This window comes from Meles meles, chromosome 4 (assembly GCF_922984935.1).
Source record: "Meles meles chromosome 4, mMelMel3.1 paternal haplotype, whole genome shotgun sequence".
Classification (NCBI taxonomy): domain Eukaryota; kingdom Metazoa; phylum Chordata; class Mammalia; order Carnivora; family Mustelidae; genus Meles; species Meles meles.
Genome location: NC_060069.1, coordinates 42,995,759 through 43,013,917, shown reverse-complemented (window position 1 = coordinate 43,013,917; position 18,159 = coordinate 42,995,759). Strand labels below are relative to the sequence as shown.

General features: G+C 38.1%; 1 protein-coding gene across 3 annotated transcripts in view; it reads left to right on the top strand.

Moving 5' to 3' along the window:
- LMLN (leishmanolysin like peptidase) overlaps nucleotides 1–18,159 on the top strand; it is an 84,076-nt gene that overhangs the window by 44,509 nt on the left and 21,408 nt on the right. For all 3 annotated transcript variants that reach the window (XM_046002430.1, XM_046002429.1, XM_046002432.1), the window contains 3 exons: nucleotides 4,226–4,336; nucleotides 14,898–15,030; nucleotides 17,272–17,431. In XM_046002430.1, the coding sequence (XP_045858386.1) occupies nucleotides 4,226–4,336; nucleotides 14,898–15,030; nucleotides 17,272–17,431 (404 nt within the window). The remainder of the gene's footprint in view (nucleotides 1–4,225; nucleotides 4,337–14,897; nucleotides 15,031–17,271; nucleotides 17,432–18,159) is intronic.

Sequence of the window (18,159 nt, the reverse complement as noted above, 5' to 3'; positions counted from 1 at the left end):
GTCTGTTAAGTGTGCAATAGCATTATATCTCAAAAAACAACGTGCATACCTTTTTATTTTTTTAAAGTGATCTCTGCACCCAATATGGGGCTTGAGCTCATGACCCTGAGATAAAGAGCTGGATGCTGTACTGACTGAACCAGCCAGGCACCCCACAATGTACATGCCATAATTTAAAAATAGGGGGTGCCTGGGTGGCTCAGTTAGTTGATTGCTGCTGCCTAATGAGGGCAGTGGGTGGTAAAGGTTGGGGTGGTTGTGACAATTTCTTAAGAGAAGACAATGAAGTTCGTCACACTGGTGGACTCTTCCTTTAATGAATAACTTCTCTATAGCATGGGGTGCTGTTTGGTAGCCTTTTACCCACAGTAGAATTCTTTCAGACCACTCAGACTTTCTTCATTATCATCAATAAGGCTGTTTACTTTCTTTAGTATTCATGTATTCATTGTAATATCACTTTTCATTTCCTTCAAGAACTTTTCCTTTGTATTCCCAGCTTATCTAATTGGTGCAAGAGGCCTAGCTTTTGGCCTCTCGCAGCTTTTGACATGCCTTCCTCATTAAACTAAATCATATCTAGCTTTTGATTTAGTGAGAAACATGTGATTCTACCTTTCTTTCTTTCTTTTTTTGTTTAAAGAGTTTATTTATTTGACAGACGGAGATCACAAGTAGTCAGAGCAGGGGTGGGGGCTTGGAGCGGGGTTGGTGCAGCAGAGGATTAGGCTCCCTGCTGAGCACAGAGCATGATGCAGGCCTCGATCCCAGCACCCTGGGATCATGACCTGAGCGAAAGGCAGAGGCTTTAACCCACTGAGCCACCCAGGCGCCCCATGATTCTTCCTTTCATTTGAGCACTTGAAGGCCACTTTAGGTTATTTTCTTTTTTAAGGATTTATTTGCTTATTTGAGAGAGAGAAAAGCATGAATGGGAGGAGGAGTACTGCGCTGAATCTAGAGTCTGACACGAGGATTGATCCCAAACACTGAGGTCATGACCTGAGCCAAAAATCAAAAGTTGGATGCTTAACAACTGAGCCACCCAGGCAGCCCACCATAGGGTATTAATTGGCATAATTTCAATATTGTTGTGTCTCAGGGAATAGAGAGGCCTGAGGAAAGGGAGAGAGACTGGGAATAGTCAGTGCAGGAGTCAGAATACACACATTTATTGTTGTATATAGGTGTGGTTCCTGGTGCCCCAAGACCATTACAATAGTAACACGAGAGATCATGGGTCACAGATTACCATTACAAATATAATAATCATGAAAAAGTTCAAAGTATTGTGAAAATTACCAATGTGTGATACGAAGACAGGAAGTTAGCCAATGCTGTCAGAAAAATGGTGCCAGTAGACTTGCTTGACACAAGATTGCCACAAACCTTCAATTTGTAACAATAAAAAGACAGTATCTAAAAGTGTTATAAAGTGAAATGCAAGAAAATGAAATATGCCTGTAATGGTAATGGTTGTACTACCCTGTGAATATACTAAAAACATTGAATTATATACATTATAAGGGTGAATTTTATAAGATATGAATTGTATCCCAATTTTTTATAAAAAACACTGACATTGAAACCAGAACCCTACTTACTTGCTGTTTCTTTCCCTCAGTTCTCTCATCTGTAAAATGTGATACCTACCTCAGCGTTTTGTGAGTTAATACATGTAAAGTCCTTAGTAAAGTGTTTGGCCCATGTAGGTGCCAACTCAGGTATTAGCTATTGTATACAAAACTGAACCAAAGTTCATGGAAATATATTTACCCTACTACCAACAATGCAGTTCTTTTTTTCCTATTTTATTGATTTTTAGAAGAATGCGAAATAAATGTTACAATGATACAATAAATGTAAATGATACAATAAATTGATTTCACAACCCTCTAATGCCCCTAAGAAACTCTGTTTCCAGTGCTTCCCCTGCTCCCTCGGCTAACTCGAGCTCATTCTTTGGGTTTAGCTTAAAATTGCTTCCTCAGATCTCTCCTGATTCCCCAGACTAATGTAGATTTTCCTATTAATGTGCTGCTATTACCAGCTTATACTTAATCTCTGTAGCACTCATCCCAGTTGTAATTTTTTTTAAAACATCTGTCGGGAATTCCCCACTAGATTGTAATCTTCATGAAGGGAGGAGCTGTGTCTGTTTACTCACTGGTAGAGCCTTATCATTAAACAAAGTGCCTACCATAGAAGAAATGCTTAATAACTGTTGACTCATAGCATAGGAAGAGCTACAAAGAAGGTATCGGGAGGGTTTCAAGAAATGTAGGTGGAGTACTTAGCTGGTGATTGAGTAACATAGTGCTGATACTATGCTCTGTACTCAACCTATATTAGGTATTCCCAAGGAAATCTTATTTACATTTTATCCATAGGGAGAAGGAGTGGCTAACCTAGGCACTACTAAAATGACTGCTAGTGTGCAATACTGAGGGCATCTGTTACTATCTGGACAACTTGATCTACATTAACTGATTAACATAAGTCATGTTATAGCTGCAAAGGCTGCTGGCATTTTGGTTATTGGAATGCTGAGATTCTTGTCTTCAGTGTCTCTCTCAGTTTCTCCCTCTCTCTCTCCCTCTTAGCTTCTCCCTCCGCTCCCCCCACCTGCTCTCTCTCTCTCAAATAAATAAATAAAATCTTTAAAAATTTTTAAATTAAAATTAAAAAAGGAGAATGTTTTGAAGATGCTCCTTTTTTTATTTTGATTTTGTGGGAAGGTAGCTGGAATGGAGAGAAAAATTCTTGTCATTCCCTTGGCCTTTGAGCCTTTGTTTTTAATGTACTGTTTTGGTAATGCTAAAGGGACAGATATAATATGAAAAGTTTAGAAACTGGGGCACATGGGTGGCTCAGTCATTTAAGCATCAACTCTTGGTTTCAATTCAGGTCATGATCTCCAGGGCATGAGATTGAGCCCCACATCAGGCTCATACCAAGACTGCTTGAGATTCTTCCCCCCTCCTCTCCCTCACCCTCTGCTCCAACCTCTAGCATGAATGTGCACACTTTGACTGTCTCTCAAACATATATATATATGTATATATACATAGTATGTGTGTGTGTGTGCGTGTGTGTATATATGGTAAGAATCTATTTTTTATAATTTTATAGTTTTTGTAAACTAATCTTATTATTATTAAGAATAAAGAAGAAAGGGGCACCTGGGTGACTCAGTTGGTTAAGTGTCTGCCTTCAGCTCAGGTCATGATCCCAGGGTCCTGGTATTGAGTTCTGCATTGGGCTCTCTGCTAAGCGTGAAGCCTGCTTCTCCCTTTCCCCCTTCCACTCTTCCTACTTGTGCTCTTTCTCATGCTCTCTCTCTCTCTCAAATAAAATCTTGGGGAAAAAAAACTAATAAAAGTACTTCCTAGGCTTTGATTAAATTGCCAGGAAACTGGGACACCTGGGTGGCTCAGTGGGTTAAGCCTCTGCCTTTGGCCCAGGTCATGATCTCAGGGTCCTGGGATCCAGCCCTATATTGGGCTCTCTGCTGGGCGGGGAGCCTGCTTCCTCCTCTCTCTTTGCCTACCTCTCTTCCTACTTGTGATCTCTGTCAAGTAAATAAATACAATTTTTTAAAAAAATAATAAAAATAAATAAATAAATTTGCCAGGACACCAAATAAATGTGGGGTTTTTTTTCTGAAATTAGAACATTTAAAAAAATTTTTAATTTTAGACAAAAGTATTCATATGTCTTATTATAATAGTGTAATTTTTAGTCACAAGGAGAACTTGTATTGATGGAATATCACGAATTCAAGGCCACAAAGCAAGAAACTAGGGCCAACTGAATGAGATTAGGTAATGTTTATCCAACTAGTAAGTCCACTATTTCTTCCTTAGTTTACTCCCTTTTCTTTTTTTCTCATTCTCTTTTTGTTTCTTTGGCCCTTAGTCCCTTTGTCTCACACCTTAACCACTTTCTACTCTGTGACTTCTGTCATTTTTGAAAATTACAGTGACAACGTATTTTGGTTTTGATTTTCTTTTTTTTTCAAATATGAAAGTACCCTCACCATAAGACAAAGTTTCCCAGTGCTTATTACATGATTTTGTGCAACAGTTCCCATGTAAGTGCTTTGCTTGTAAATGCTCCTCTGTCTTGAGGTCCTGGTTTGCTCATTGTTGAGATTTGTAATTAGTATGCTGGAATTGTTTTTAAAATGACATTTATAACTTCTTTATTTGAATTATTTCCACAGCTGGTATAAGGCTAATTACAGTATGGCTGAGAAGTTAGACTGGGGCCGAGGAATGGGCTGTGACTTCGTCAGGAAGAGCTGCAAATTCTGGATTGACCAGCAGAAACAAAAGTAAGAACACATTTCCTCATTATATCTTTGATAACATGGTTGATTTCTGATTTTGTTCTTTATCCTAAACCTAAAATGTCACTATTTTGAAAATGTTACCTAAACAGTTCAATTTCAAAATGTACAGAAAACCGTCTGTGGTGCTTCGTGGTAATAAGTAGATACATTATTGTTTTATTTTATTATTTTTCAAAAAGATTATTTATTTATTTATTTATTTATTTATCAGAGGGAGTGAGCACAGGCAGACAGAGTGGCAGGCAGAGGCAGAGGAAGAAGCAGGCTCCCCGCCGAGCAAGGAGCCTGATGTGGGACTCGATCCAAGGATGCTGGGATCATGACCTGAGCTGAAGGCAGCTGCCTAACCAACTGAGCCACCCAGGCGTCCTGATACATTATTGTTTTAAATCATATACGAAAAGAATCCACAATGTGGGAATGAGAGCCATAGGCATTTCTATTTAGTTTATAATGAATAAATTATAAACTGTAAAATTTTTGCATATTCTATCATTCTTACTATTTTCTTCAGAGAATGCACTCATAAACATAGATGCAGCTGTTAATTCAGTATCCAAAAACATGAAAATACTTTTGAATAATGGCTATCAAATCTGGATGAAAATCAGAATCACCTAGCAAACTTTTTAAAAGTCCACTCATCAAGTTTGGGGGATGTGTATACCCACACATTCATATGTTTATGCCTTTTTTTTTTTTTTAAAGTAAGCTCTATGCCCACTGTGAAGCTTGAACTCATAACCTTGAGATCAAGAGCCTTACATTTTGGGACTCTTGAGTGTCTCAGTTGGTTAAGTGGCTGTGTTTGGCTCAGCTCATGATTCCAGGATTCTGGGATCGAGTCTTGCATTGGGTTCCTTGCTCAGCAGGTAGCCTGCTTCTCCCTCTGCATGTGTGTTTTCTCTCTCTCTCTCTCTGACAAATAAATAAATAAATAATTTTTTTAAAGATTTATTTATTTATTTATTTATTTGACAGAGAGAGACCACAAGTAGACAGAGAGAGGCAGGCAGAGAGAGAGGGAAGCAAACTCGCCGCTGAGCAGAGAGCCCGATGCGGGACTCGATCCCAGGACCCTGAGATCATGACCTGAGCCGAAGGCAGCGGCTTAACCCACTGAGCCACCCAGGTGCCCCTAAATAAATAAAATCTTTAAAAAAAAAAAGAGCCTCAGCCTCACACTTCATGGACTGAGCCAGCAGGTACCCTTGTAAATGTATATTTTTTAACTTTTTATTTTGAGATAATTATAGGTTTACATGTAGTTTTAAAGAAATATGCAGAGATTCCATACATACTTTATCCAGTTTTCTTAATTGGTAACATCTTGTAATAACTGTAGTATAGTAACACAGTCAGGATGTTGACGTTGATACAATCAGACACAGAACATTTCAGTACCACAGGAATCCTTCATGTTGCCATTTTATAGATTTATACCTACTTTCCTCCCACTCCAGCCCCTCTTACACCCCTGGAAACCACTAATCTGTTCTTCATTTCTATAATTTTGCCATTTAAAGAATGTTATATAAATTGATTCATTCTATATATAACCTGTTGGGACTGACTTTTTTCACTCCACATAATTTTCTGGGTTGTATATATCAGTAGTTTCCTCAAGTTAATAGCTGAATAATATTCCATGATATGCATGTAACACAATTTGTTTAAACATTCACATGTTTTGTTGTTGTTGTTTTAAAGATTTATTTGAAAGAGTGAAAGAGATCACAAGCAGGGGATAAGGATAGAGGGAGATACAGACTACCCACTAAGTAGGGAGCCCATTGCAGGCTCATCCCAGGACCCTGAGATCATGACCTGAGCTGAAGGCAGCTGCTTAATGGACTGAGCCACCCAGGTGCCCTAAACATTCACATGTGGGAGGATACCTAGGTTGTTTCCAGTTTTGGACTATTATGAATAAAGCTGCTATAAACATTTGTGTGCAGGTTTTTGTGTGGAAAGAAATCTTCATTTCTCCAAGATAAATGCCAAGGAGTGCAATTGCTGAGTCATGTGGTAGTTGGAAGTTTAGTTCTCTAATGAACTGCTGAACTCTTTTCCAGAGTTCCAGTATTCTTTTCCAGAATGGCTATACCATTTTATATTCTACCAGCAATGTATAAGTGATGACAGTTTTTCCACATCCTTGTCAGCATTTAATGTTGTCACTGTTCTTTATTTTAGTTATTCTGAAAGATAGTAGTGATATCTCATTGTGGTTTTACTTTGCATTTCCCTAATGCCTAATGATGTTGAATATCTTTTCATGTGCTTATTTGATGTCTGTATAGCCTCTTTGATGAGATACCTCTTCATGTCTTAGGCCAATTTTCTAATTGAAATGTTTGCTTTTTTTCTTTCTTTTTAACTGTTAAGTTTTGAAAGTTTTTAGTATAGTCTAAGTACTAGTCCTTTGTCAGATATGTGGTTTACACACATTTTCTCCTAATCCATAATTTTTCTTTTTATTCTCTTAATAGGGTCTTTTGTAGAGTAAAAGTTTTTAACTTTGGTGAAGTCCAGATCATCAGTATGTCCTTTTCTGAGACATACTTTCAATATCAAGTCAATGGCAAAGCCCTAAATCTCAAAGATTCTTGTATTCCTTTTTCAAAAATTTAATTGCTTTATGTTGTATATTGCAGTCTGAGATCCATTTTGAATTAATTTTTGTATAAAGTGGGAGACTTAGATCAAGGTTCTTTGTTTTGTATGTGGATGTTCAGTTGCTCCAGCACCATTTGTTGAAAAGACTGTCTTTCTTTTATTAAATTGCTTTCTTGCATTTGTCAGAGAATCAGCTGGGTGTATTTATATGGGTCTATTTCTGTGCTCTCGCTTCCTGTTCCATTGGTCTATGTGTCTGTCACTTCATTAATACTACACAGTCCTTGATTACTGTAGCGATACTATGTCTTAAAACCTCTAAACTGATTCACTTTACTCTTTTAAATTATGTTAGCTGTTCTAGTTCCTTTGCCTTTCATAAAATTTCAGAATAACCGTGTCTACAAAAAATCTTGCTGGGATTTTTCTATGAATTGTGTTAAACTTATATACCAATTTTAGGAGAATTGACAACTTAGCTCTATTGAGCTTTTTTTTTTTAAGATTTTATTTATTTGACAGAGAGAAAGAGATCGAAAGTAGGCAGAGAGGCAGGCAGAGAGAGAGGGGGAAGCAGGCTCCCTGCTGAGCAGAGAGCCCGATGTGGGGCTCCATCCCAGGACCCTGAGATCATGACCTGAGCCGAAGGCAGAGGCTTAACCCACTGAGCCACCCAGTCTGTTGAGCTTTTTAATCCATGGATTCAGTTGGGGGAGGGGGGCATTAAGTTTTTCACTGTTAAGTATAATATTAGTTGTAGGTGTTTTGTAGATGCTTCTTTTCAAGTTGAAGTTCCCCTCTTTACCTATTTTTCTGAGAGTTTTTATTACAATGGATGTTGACTTTTGTCAAATGCTTTTTTTGCTTTGGTTGATATAATCATGTGTTTTTTTTAAAAAAAACTCTGTTAATATGATAGATTACACTGTTTGGTTTTCAAATATTATTATCTCTTAAGGTTGAGACTCCTAATCTCACAAAACAAACTAAGGGTTGCTGCCGGGTGGAGGGGAGGGACAGGGTGGCTGGGTTATGGACACTGGGGAAGGTATGTGCTGTGGTGAGTGCTGTGTGTTGTGTAAGACTGATGATTCACAGACCTGTACCCCTGGGACAAATAATACATTATATGTTAATTTTTTTTTTTTTTAAGTCTCTTATGGTTTGTCTCCCTCTCTGGTTTTGTCCTTTCTCCACATCCTCTCCAACATCTGTCATTTCCTGACTTGTTCATACTAGCCATTCTGACTGGTGTGAGGTGATATCTCATTGTGGTTTTGATTTGTATTTCCCTGATGCCGAGTGATGTTGAGCACTTTTTCATGTGTCTGTTGGCCATTTGAATGTCTTCTTTGCAGAAATGTCTGTTCATGTCTTCTTCATGTCTTATTTTTTCTTTGGGTGTTGAGTTTGATAAGTTCTTCATAGATTTTGGATACTAGCCCTTTATCTGATATGTCCTTTACAAAGATATTCGCCCATTCAGTTGGTTGTCTTTTGGTTTTGTCAACTGTTTCCTTTGCTATGCAAAAGCTTTTTATCTTGATCAAGTCTCAGTCTGTACACTTTCGCTTTTGTTTACTTTGCCTTTGGTGATGTGTGTGGGAAAAACTTGCTGTGGCAGAAGTCAAAGAGGTTGCTGCCTGTGTTTTCTTCTAGGATTTTGATGGATACCTGCCTCACTTTTAAGTCTTTATCCATTTTGAGTCTGTTTTTGTATATGGTGTAATGAAATGGTCTATTTTCATTCTTCCACTTGTGGCTGTCCAATTTTTCCAACACCATTTGTTGAAGAGATTGTCTTTTTTTCCATTGAATATTCTTTCCTGCTTTGTCGAATATTAGTTGCCATAGAGTTCAGTGTCCATTTCTGAGTTCTCTATTCTGTTCCATTGATCTATGTGTCTGTTTTTGTGCCAGTACCATACTGTCTTGATGACAGTATGTCATCTTTGTGGTAGAGCTTGAAGTCCAAAATTGTGATGCCACCAGCTTTGGTTTTCCTTTTCAACATTCCTCTGGCTATTCAGGGTCTTTTCTGGTTCCATACAAATTGTAGGATTATTTGTTCCAGTTCTGTGAAAAACATTGATGGTATTTTGATAGGGATTGCATTGAATATGTAGATCATTCTAGCATAGACATTTTAACAATATTTGTTCTTCCATTCCATGAGCATGTAACATTTTAACATTTCTTTGTGTCTTCCTCAGTTTCTTTTGTGAGTACTTTATAGTTTTCTGAGTACAGATTCTTTGCCTTTCTGGCTAGATATGTTCCTAGGTATCCTGTGATTTTGGGTGCAGTTGTAAATGGGATCGACTCCTTAATTTATCTTTCTTCTGTCTTGTTGTTAGTGTATAGAAATGCAACTGATTTCTGTGCATTGATTTTATATCCTGCCACTTTACTGAATTCCTATATGAGTTCTAGCAGTTTTGGAATGGAGTCTTTTGGATTTCCCACATAAAGTATCATATCATCTGCAAAGAGTGAGAGTTTGACTTCTTCTTTGTGGATTCAGATGGCTTTTATTTCTTTTTGTTGTCTGATTGCTGAGACTTGGACTTCCAATACTGTTTTGAATATCAATGATGATAGTGGCCATCCGTGCTGTATTCCTGACCTTAGGGGAAAAGCTTTCAGTTTTTCCCCATTAAGAATGATACTTGCTGTGGGTTTTTCATAGATGACTTTTATGATATTGAGGTATAGAACCTCTCTCCCTACACTGAGAAGAGTTTTAATCAAGATAGGAGGGGAGCATCATTGGCTTAGTCAGTTGGGATCTGCTTCAGCTCAGGTCATGGTCCCAGGATCCTGGAATCGAGTCCCATGTTGGGCTCCCTCCTTAGTAGGGAGTCTGCTTCTCCTCTCCTCCCCACTCATGCTCTCTGTCACTATTTCTCTCTCTCTCTCAAATAAATAAATAAAATATTTTTTTAAAAGGGGCGCCTGGGTGGCTCAGTGGGTTAAAGCCTCTGCCTTCGGCTCAGGTCATGATCTCAGGGTCCTGGGATCAAGCCCCGCATCGGGCTCTCTGCTCAGCAGGGAGCCTGTTTCCCTCTCTCTCTCTGCCTGCCTCTCTGCCTACTTGTGATCTCTGTCTGTCAAATAAATGGATAAAATCTTAAAAAAAAAAAAAAGAAAGGATGCGGGGCGCCTGGGTGGCTCAGTGGGTTAAACCTCTGCCTTCGGCTCAGGTCACAATCTCAGGGTCCTGGGATCGAGCCCCACATTGGGCTCTCTGCTCAGTGGGGAGCCTGCTTCCCTCCTCACCCCCCGCCCCTGCCCCGCGCTGCCTCTCTGCCTACTTGTGAACTCTCTCTATCAAATAAATAAATAAAATCTTAAAAAAAAAAAAAGAAAGGATGCTATAATTTGTCAAAGCTTTTTCTGCATCTATTGAGAGGATCATATGGTTCTTGTCCTTTGATTAATTTAGTGTATGACACTGATTGATTAGTGGATGTTGAACCAACCTTGCAGCCCAGGAATAAATCGCACTTGGTCTTGGTGAATAATCCTTTTAATGTACTGTTGGATCCTATTGGCTAGTATTTTGGTCAAAATTTTTGCATCCATGTTCATCAAGGATCTTGGTCTGTAATTCTCCTTTTTGGTGGAGTCCTTATCTCGTTTTGAGATCAAGGTAATGCTGACCTCATAAAATGGATTTGGAAGTTTTCCTTCCATGTCTGTTTTTTGGTTTTGGTTTTTGTTTTTATTTATTTATTTGTGTGACAGAGATCACAAGTAGGAAAACAGGCAGGCGGGGGCTGGGGGGAAACAGGCTCCCCGCTGAGCAGAGAGCCCAATGCGGGACTCAATCCCAGGACCTTGAGATCATGACTTGAGCCGAAGGCAGAGGCTTAACCCACTGAGCCACCCAGGCACCCCCATATCTGTTTTTTGGAACAGTTTCAGAAGAATAGGTAATAATTTTTCTTTAAATGTTTGTTGGTTGAGGCGCCTGGGTGGCTCAGTGGGTTAAGCCTCTGCCTTCGGCTCAGGTCATGATCTATCTCAGGGTCCTGGGATCAAGCCCCACATTGGGCTTTCTGCTCAGCATGGAGCCTGCTTCCCCCTCTCTCTCTCTGCTGGCCTCTTGGCATACTTGTGATCTCTCTCTCTCTCTCTCTCTCTGTCAAATAAATAAATAAAATCCTTAAAAAAAATGTTTGGTACAATTCCTCTGGAAAGCCATCTGTCCCCGGGCTCTTGTTTGTTGGGATGTTTTTGATTACTTCTTCAATTTCCTTGTTGGTTATGGGTCTGTTCAGATTTTCAGTTTCTTCCTGGTTCAGTTTTGGTAGTTTATACATCTCTAGGAATGCATCCATTTCTTCCAGGTTGTCTAATTTGTTGGCATAGAGTTACTCATAATATGTTCTCTTAGTTGTTTGTATTTCTTCAGTGTTGGTTGTGATCTGTTTTCTTTTCTTTTTGATAGGTCTGGCCAGAGGTTTGTCCATTCTTACTAGTTCTTTCAAAGAACTAGCTCCTAGTTTTGTTAATCTCTTCCACAGTTTATTTAGTCTATATTTTATTGACTTCTTCTCTAATCTTTGTTATTTCTCTTCTGCTGTGTTTAGGCTTTCTTTGCTGTTATTTTCCAACTCCTTAAGGTGTAGGATTAGGTCTTGTATTTGAGACCTTTCTTGTTTCTTGAGAAAGGCTTGTAGTACTATGTACTTTCCTCTTAGGACCCCTTTTGCTGCATCCCAAGGATTTTGAAAAGTTGTGTTTTCATTTTCATTTGTTTTCATGACTTTTTTTTTAAAATTTTCTTTAATTTTCTGGTTGACCCATTTGTTCTTTAGTAGGATGCTCTTTAGCCTCTGTGTATTTGAGTTCTTTCCAACTTTCCTCTTGTGATTGAGGTCGAGTTTCAAAGCACTGTGGTCTGAAAATATGCAGGGAATGACCATAATCTTTTGTTACTGGTTGAGACCAGTATGTGATCTATTTTGGTGAATGTTCCATGTGCACTAGAGAAGAGTGTGTGTTCTGTTGCTTTGGGATGAACTATTCTGAATATATCTATGAAGCTCATCTGGTCCAGTGTTTCATTCGAGGCCCTTATTTCCTTGTTGATCTTTTGCTTAGATGATCTGTCCGTTACAGTGAGAGGGCTGTTACTGTCCTGTACTATTATCGTATTATTATTGATGTGTTTCTTTGATTTTGTTATTAATTGGCTTATATAATTGGCTTCTCCCATGTTAGCGGCATAAATATTTACAGTTGTTAGATCTTTTTGTTGGATAGACCCTCTAAGTATGATGCAGTGTCCTTCCTCATCTCTTATGACAGTTTTTGGTTTAAAATCTAATTTGTCTGATTTAAGGATTGCCATCCCAGCTTTCTTTTGATGTCCATTAGCATGGGAAATGGTTTTCCATCCCCCTCACTTTCAATCTGGAGGTGTCTCTGGGTCCAAAATGAGTCTCTTGCAGACAGTATATCAATGGGTCTTGCTTTTTTATCCAATCTGATACCCTGTGTCTTTTGATTGGGGCATTTAGCCCATTTACATTCAGGGTGACTATTGAAAGTTATGAATTTAGTGCCATTGTATTGTCTGTAAGGTGACTATTACTATATATTGTCTCTGATCTTTTCTGGTCTCTGTTACTTCTGGGCTCTCTCTTTGCTTAGAGGACACTTTCAATATTTCTTGTAGAGCTGGTTTGAGGATCACAAATTCTTTCATTTTCTGTTTGTCCTGGAAGATTTTTGTCTCTTCTTCTATTTTTGATGACAGCCTAGCTGGTTATAGTATTCTTGGTTGCATATTTTTCTAGTTTAGTACCCTGAAAATATCACGCCAGTCCTTTCTGGCTTGCCAGGTCTTTGTGGATAGGTCTGCTGCCCATCTAATGTTTCTGCCATTGTAGGTTACAGAGCTCTTGTCTGGAGTTGCTTTCAGGATTTTCTTTTTTCTCTGCTGTTTTCAAAAAAAATTTTATTCTATTTTTTCAGTGTTCCAAGATTCATTGTTTATGCACCACACCCAGTGCTTCATGCAATACGTGTCCTCCTCCTGGTGCCCACTACCAGGCTCATCCATCCCCCCACCCCTCTCCCTTCCAAAACCCTCAGGTTGTTTCTCAGAGTCCACAGTCGCTTATGGTTCTTCTCCCCCTCCAGTTTCCCCCAGCTCACTTTTCCTTTCCTTCTCCTAATGTCTTCCATGTTATTCCTTCTGCTCCACAAGTATGTGAAACCATATGATAATTGACTTTCTCTGCTTGACTTATTTCACTCAGCATAATCTCCTCCAGTCCCGTTCATGTTGATAAAAAAGTTGGGTATTCATCCTTTCTGATGGAGGCATAATATTCCATTGTATATATGGACCATATCTTCTTTATCCATTTGTCTGCTGAAGGGCATCTTGGCTCTTTTCACAGAGCCAATAGCAATGTGGACATTGCTATTATGAACAGTGGTTAATAGCCACTATATAATTAGACATATTGGACAGCACACTGCAGAAAGTTCAATAAGCCAAACTGCTGTAGAATTATATGCCATGAATCTTGAACAACTCCAACTTTGGAGCTTTTTAAATCAGTATTTTTTTTAAGTTCCTTACTCCTTTTTATCCAGTTAGCCAAAACTCATATTTTAATTCAAGGTAAATTATGTATTATGTTAGAGAAAAAGGAAATGAATTTTGTGGTATTGAGGAAGTGACTCAGTAAGAACTACTGGTCATTTTCATTGGAAACTTTATCATAGAAAGCTATAAGATTGCCTTATATAAAGATTTTACACAAGTGGTATGGACAGTGAAATTATATTTATTGAGTAACTTGTATGTGCTAGACATGGAGCACTTTATAGTTGAAGCTCAGGAAAACTAAATAAACATCAAATAAGCTAGTATTTGAAACCAAGTCTATGTGAAGACTTCTAGATGTTTGCTTTCCTGTTACACTGTGCTGCTTCATGTTTATCAAAGACTGTGGTAGGTCTTTTACATATTTTATCTCAAGAAGCTGTAACTCCCCTAGAGATGTTTTATTGCTATACTGTGTTAACTTAAATGAAGCAAGTATCAGTTTTCCTTAAAATAAGAAATCTAACCTAGGCTTTTTTCCCCAGTAAGCACATGGGAGAAGAGGAAAAATAACAATATTCCTATTACAATTTGGCAGTCAGTCTTAATAGGATTTATATTGTTTAAGAACACTGGAATTTCATTTATAATATTACCGTTATGATATTAATATAATTTATATTGTAATTATCAATAAGATGACTAACTTGAAGGTTATTTCTACAGAACAAAGCAATAGATTCCAGTGTCTTTGGAAAATTACAATATATCTTTTCCAAATTGTACTTTCAAGATTAGGTTTAACAGAACAGAACAACTTGTAATAATTAGGAGTATTCACACAGTCTTCATTTTGCACATGAAAACAAGATGTCTTGTGAATGTGTTCAGTTTAATAAACTGTCAACAGAGAGTCTTTGAACTGGATTGTGGCATAGAAAAAATTCTTTGTAGCTGCAGGACAGAAATGCATCATCTCCATCTCTTTCTTAGACTCCATTATATTGGTTATGAAGATTTGCATTTCTAAGCAAGATCAGAAATTTTATTATTTGTCTTTAACATGCAGATCAGGTCTGCATAACTCCATTTTACTGGCAAAATTGGAGAAAGAGATAAATAGAATCACGTTTAATACTGGTAGAATAATATTATAGTGCATGTAGCATTAATCTTTCATATCTACATTAAGCATTTCTTTTTACACTTTTAAAAATAACTTCATAACCTGATGTAGCATTTAGTATTAAGCTATTAAAAAGTATGCTGAAATGATAATAGAAAAGATAAGCTCAAAAATGGATTTCTTATATTTTCTTTAGAGTTTGATACCATGGTGTTTATCTTTGTGTGCAGGAGACAGATGCTGAGCCCTTTCTGTGACACACTCAGAAGTAACCCATTGCAGTTAACTTGCAGACAGGACCAGAGAGCAGTTGCAGTGTGTAATTTGCAGAAGTTTTCAAAACCTTTACCTCCAGAGTACCAGGTAACACTTGTTTTGGGCACAATTTTAGAAATCAACTCAACTTTTTAAAGAGAAGTCTCCATTTTGAGTTAGAAGAGTGAATTCTCTTGAGTTTTTCAACTTATGAAAGGCCCCATTTGTTTTCTATAAGTTAAAAAAGAAAAAGAAGAATTCTTAAAATTCTTTAAACCCAATGTGCTAATCAACAACAATTAATATCTAGCAAAGTCTTGTAGTAATGGCAAAAGGCATTTAGAATATTTATCAGATCTATTTTTAAGTAGTTTGTATTTTTTTCTAATTGTTTCCAAAGTCTTCATCTTTAGTTTCCTCGAATTAACACAAAAGGACAAAATTTTTCAAAGAAAATAACTGAGACACTCTAATTCAATTAATTAAAAGTCTTGGAAGTTCTTTAGAAAAAGACAGGTGAATTCCAAAAGGTGAAGGAGGGGTGTCTATGTGGTTCAGTCAGTTAAGCATCTGACTCTTGATTTCAGCGCAGATCATGTTATCACATAACATATTATCACAGTTGTGAGATCTAGCCCAGTACTGGGCTCCACACTGGGCATGGAACCTGCTTAAGAGTCTTTCTCTCCAGGGACGCCTGGGTGGCTCAGTGGGTTAAAGCCTCTGCCTTCGGCTCGGGTCATGATCCCAGGGTCCTGGGATCGGGCCTGCATCGGGCATTCTGCTCAGCAGGGAGCCTGCTTCCTCCTCTCTCTCTCTGCCTCTCTGCCTAGTTGTGATTTCTCTCTGTCAAGTAAATAAAATATTAAAAAAAAAAAAAAAAGAGTCTTTCTCTCCAGCGTGTGGGTGGCTCCGATGGTTAAGCATCTTCTTCAGCTCAGGTCATGATCCCAGGGTCCTGGAATCGAGCCCCACATCGGGATCCTTGCTTGGCAGGAAGTCTGCTTCTTCCACTCCCACTTCCCCTGCTTATGTTCCCTCTCCCACTGTCTCTCTCTGTCAAATAAATAAATAAAATCTTAAAAAAAAAAAAAAGTCTCTTTCTCCCTCTCCATCTGACCCTCCTCTCTCTCTAACAACAACAACAAAAAAAGGTGAAGGACATGGTCCCACATACTCAGTCTGAATCTCTGATTGGACCTTTAAGTTTGTTCCTGCAGTGGCCATCTCTAGAAACCTCAGTTCTGCCTGACATTTACAAAGGATTCTGTAGTCAGAAGTTGTATCTTAGTAGATAATTTAAAACGATCGCTGCTAAATTTTGAACTTCCTGCATATGTTTATGACCACACTGAATGCTTCAGATATCATAAGATGGCAACTGTATTTCTAGGCATAGTAATATAATTCAAGGAGTTGGTGTAAATGTGAAATCTTTAAGTTTCATCTGGTGCCTCAATCCTTTGGTGTTCCAAGTATTTCCTTTAAAGATTTTATTTATTTATTTATTTATTTGGGGGGAGCGGGAGTAGGAAAGGGAGCCAGGGGGAGTTGGGGCAGAGGAGAGGCAAAGGGAGGCGGCGGGGAGGAGGCAGAGGGAGAGGGAGAAGCAGACCCCTCCTGTGCAGGACCCCAAGATCATGACCTGAGCCGAAGGTAGATGGCTTAACCAACTGAGCTACCCAGGCACCCCTCAAAGTATTTTATATATATGATCTCATTCATATTATCACAGTTTTACTTTTTTCAAATCTATCAAAACAACACATAAATTAAGTCTTCTAAAAATACTTGAAGTACATTATATTTAAAGTATCTTAATTCTCTGGATTAGTTTTGTGTTTTTTCAACTCTTAAAACTTTTCCCATTCATCTTTTTTTTTTTTAATTTTTTTTTTAAATTTATTTGGCAGAGAGAGATCAGAAGTAGGCAGAGAGGCAGGCAGAGAGAGAGAGGAGGAAGCAGGCTCCCCGCTGAGCAGAGAGCCCAATGCGGGACTTGATCCCAGGACCCTGAGATCATGACCTGAGCTGAAGGCAGAGACTTAACCCACTGAGCCACCCAGGTGCCCCTCCTATTCATCTTTTTAAAACACTAGTCAAATCTATCATCTAGTAAAAAACTTAGACTAAGATACTTACCTTATTTATTTCTAACACTACAACAACCTTGAAATACTGCTCAGGCAGCATATTGCCTTTATATTCTATTGTATATGAAGAAAAATACAGTGATATCTTTTTTATATTATGTGGCATTAGAGGGTTACTATAAATTGTCTGTGGACTTTGTTTTGATTACACAGAATGTTTCTTACTTTCCTGTCTTCCTAACAATTTTTTTTATAGTACTTCGATGAACTAAGTGGAATACCTACAGAAGATTTGCCTTATTATGGTGGTTCAGTAGAAATCGCTGACTACTGCCCTTTCAGTCAGGAATTCAGTTGGCATTTAAGTGGTGAATATCAGCGCAGCTCAGATTGTAGAATATTGGAGAATCAACCAGGTTAGTAGTCTAGTGAAATGGAATGTTGTACGTATATTAAAATTACATATTAGCAATATAAAGTAGGATTAAGGGCACGGACCCAGAAGTCACACTATTTAAATTTGTATTATGGTTCCACTGGTATCCATTTGTTAGAAGTAACTTAATTTCTCTGTACCTCAGTTTCTTCCTCTGTACCAAGTGAGTAATAACACCTATCTTATAGAGTACTTGCGAGAACTAAATGAATTCACATAATAAATGCTTAGAACTGACACATAACACGTATTTAGTTGTTTAGATATATTTGCAGATGTGTGCACCCTGCTTTTTTGTTGTACTTTACATCTGCATGACACTTTCCATTTGCAAAGCACTTTCATTTTTATCATTTCATTTTATTTTTCTAAAAACCCGATGAGAGACACACAAGTAAATGAAGAGAAACTATGTAATACTATTAATTGGTACCAGCCTAAGGTCCTCCAGTGCAGAGCTCTTTTTATTAAATCATATTAAGTATCCTGTGCTTTCTTTTCTGAGGAGTGTGCATTTTATTTATTTATTTTTTTTTTAAAGATTTTATTTATTTATTTGACAGAGAGAGATCACAAGTAGACAGAGAGGCAGGCAGAGAGAGAGAGAGAGAGAAGCAGGCTCCCCGCTTAGCAGAGAGCCCGATGCGGGACTCGATCCCAGTACCCTGAGATCATGACCTGAGCCGAAGGCAGCGGCTTAACCCACTG